Source organism: Buceros rhinoceros, unplaced genomic scaffold, assembly GCF_000710305.1.
Source record: "Buceros rhinoceros silvestris isolate BGI_N320 unplaced genomic scaffold, ASM71030v1 scaffold15670, whole genome shotgun sequence".
NCBI lineage: Eukaryota > Metazoa > Chordata > Aves > Bucerotiformes > Bucerotidae > Buceros > Buceros rhinoceros.
The window spans coordinates 1-569 of record NW_010388004.1 but is presented as its reverse complement, the minus strand read 5'-3'; the positions used below and the strand labels follow the sequence as shown (position 1 = coordinate 569).

The following is a 569-nucleotide window of genomic DNA, read 5'->3' as shown; positions in this document are numbered from 1 at the left end:
GGTAGCCACCCCATCCCCACCTGCAGAGCTCCCTGCGTGGCAGGGCGAGCAAGGAGGGGGCTCACAGAGAGGTCTGTGCCCCTCTCCCCGACCCTGAGCATGGACAACACTTGCTGCCACCCCACCACATCCCTTCACCTCCTCTTGGGCAAGCCCCCGGAGAGGGGAAGCTGATGTTTGCAAGCCTGGACCTTGCACAACCTTCCTGGCAGCCCTGGGGAAACCCCTGCTGCGAAATGGGGCAAGTAGGGGGTGAGTTGGCTGGGCAAGACCAGCCTTGAGCACCAACCCCAGCGGGCAGAGAGGTTTTACCCCTGGGAAGACAAAAGGATGGAGCCCCAGGGCCAAGAGCTGATGCCTGGATCCAGTAGAGCCCACAGACCCCTTTTTGGGGGTCTGATGTGGGTGGCAGGGGTTGTTGGACTCTCCTTGACGTGCCTGTCATCCGCCGTGGTCTCGTCAAACTCCTCGCCCAGCTTGAAGCTGATCTCGGTGCTCTTGAAGGTGCTTTGGGTCTTCACGGTGATCTTGTCACCGTCCATCTCAATGATGGTAGTGGGCTTGGTCAG

General features: G+C 60.6%; 1 protein-coding gene across 1 annotated transcript in view; it reads right to left on the bottom strand.

Moving 5' to 3' along the window:
* Positions 1 to 566, bottom strand: part of LOC104500267 (fatty acid-binding protein, heart-like) — a gene marked incomplete at its 5' end in the record, with an annotated part of 3,435 nt that extends 2,869 nt beyond the window's left edge. Inside the window, one exon of the mRNA XM_010143920.1 lies at positions 435 to 566. Coding sequence (XP_010142222.1) covers positions 435 to 566 — 132 coding nt within the window. The remainder of the gene's footprint in view (positions 1 to 434) is intronic.
* Positions 567 to 569: the final 3 nt, after the last annotated feature.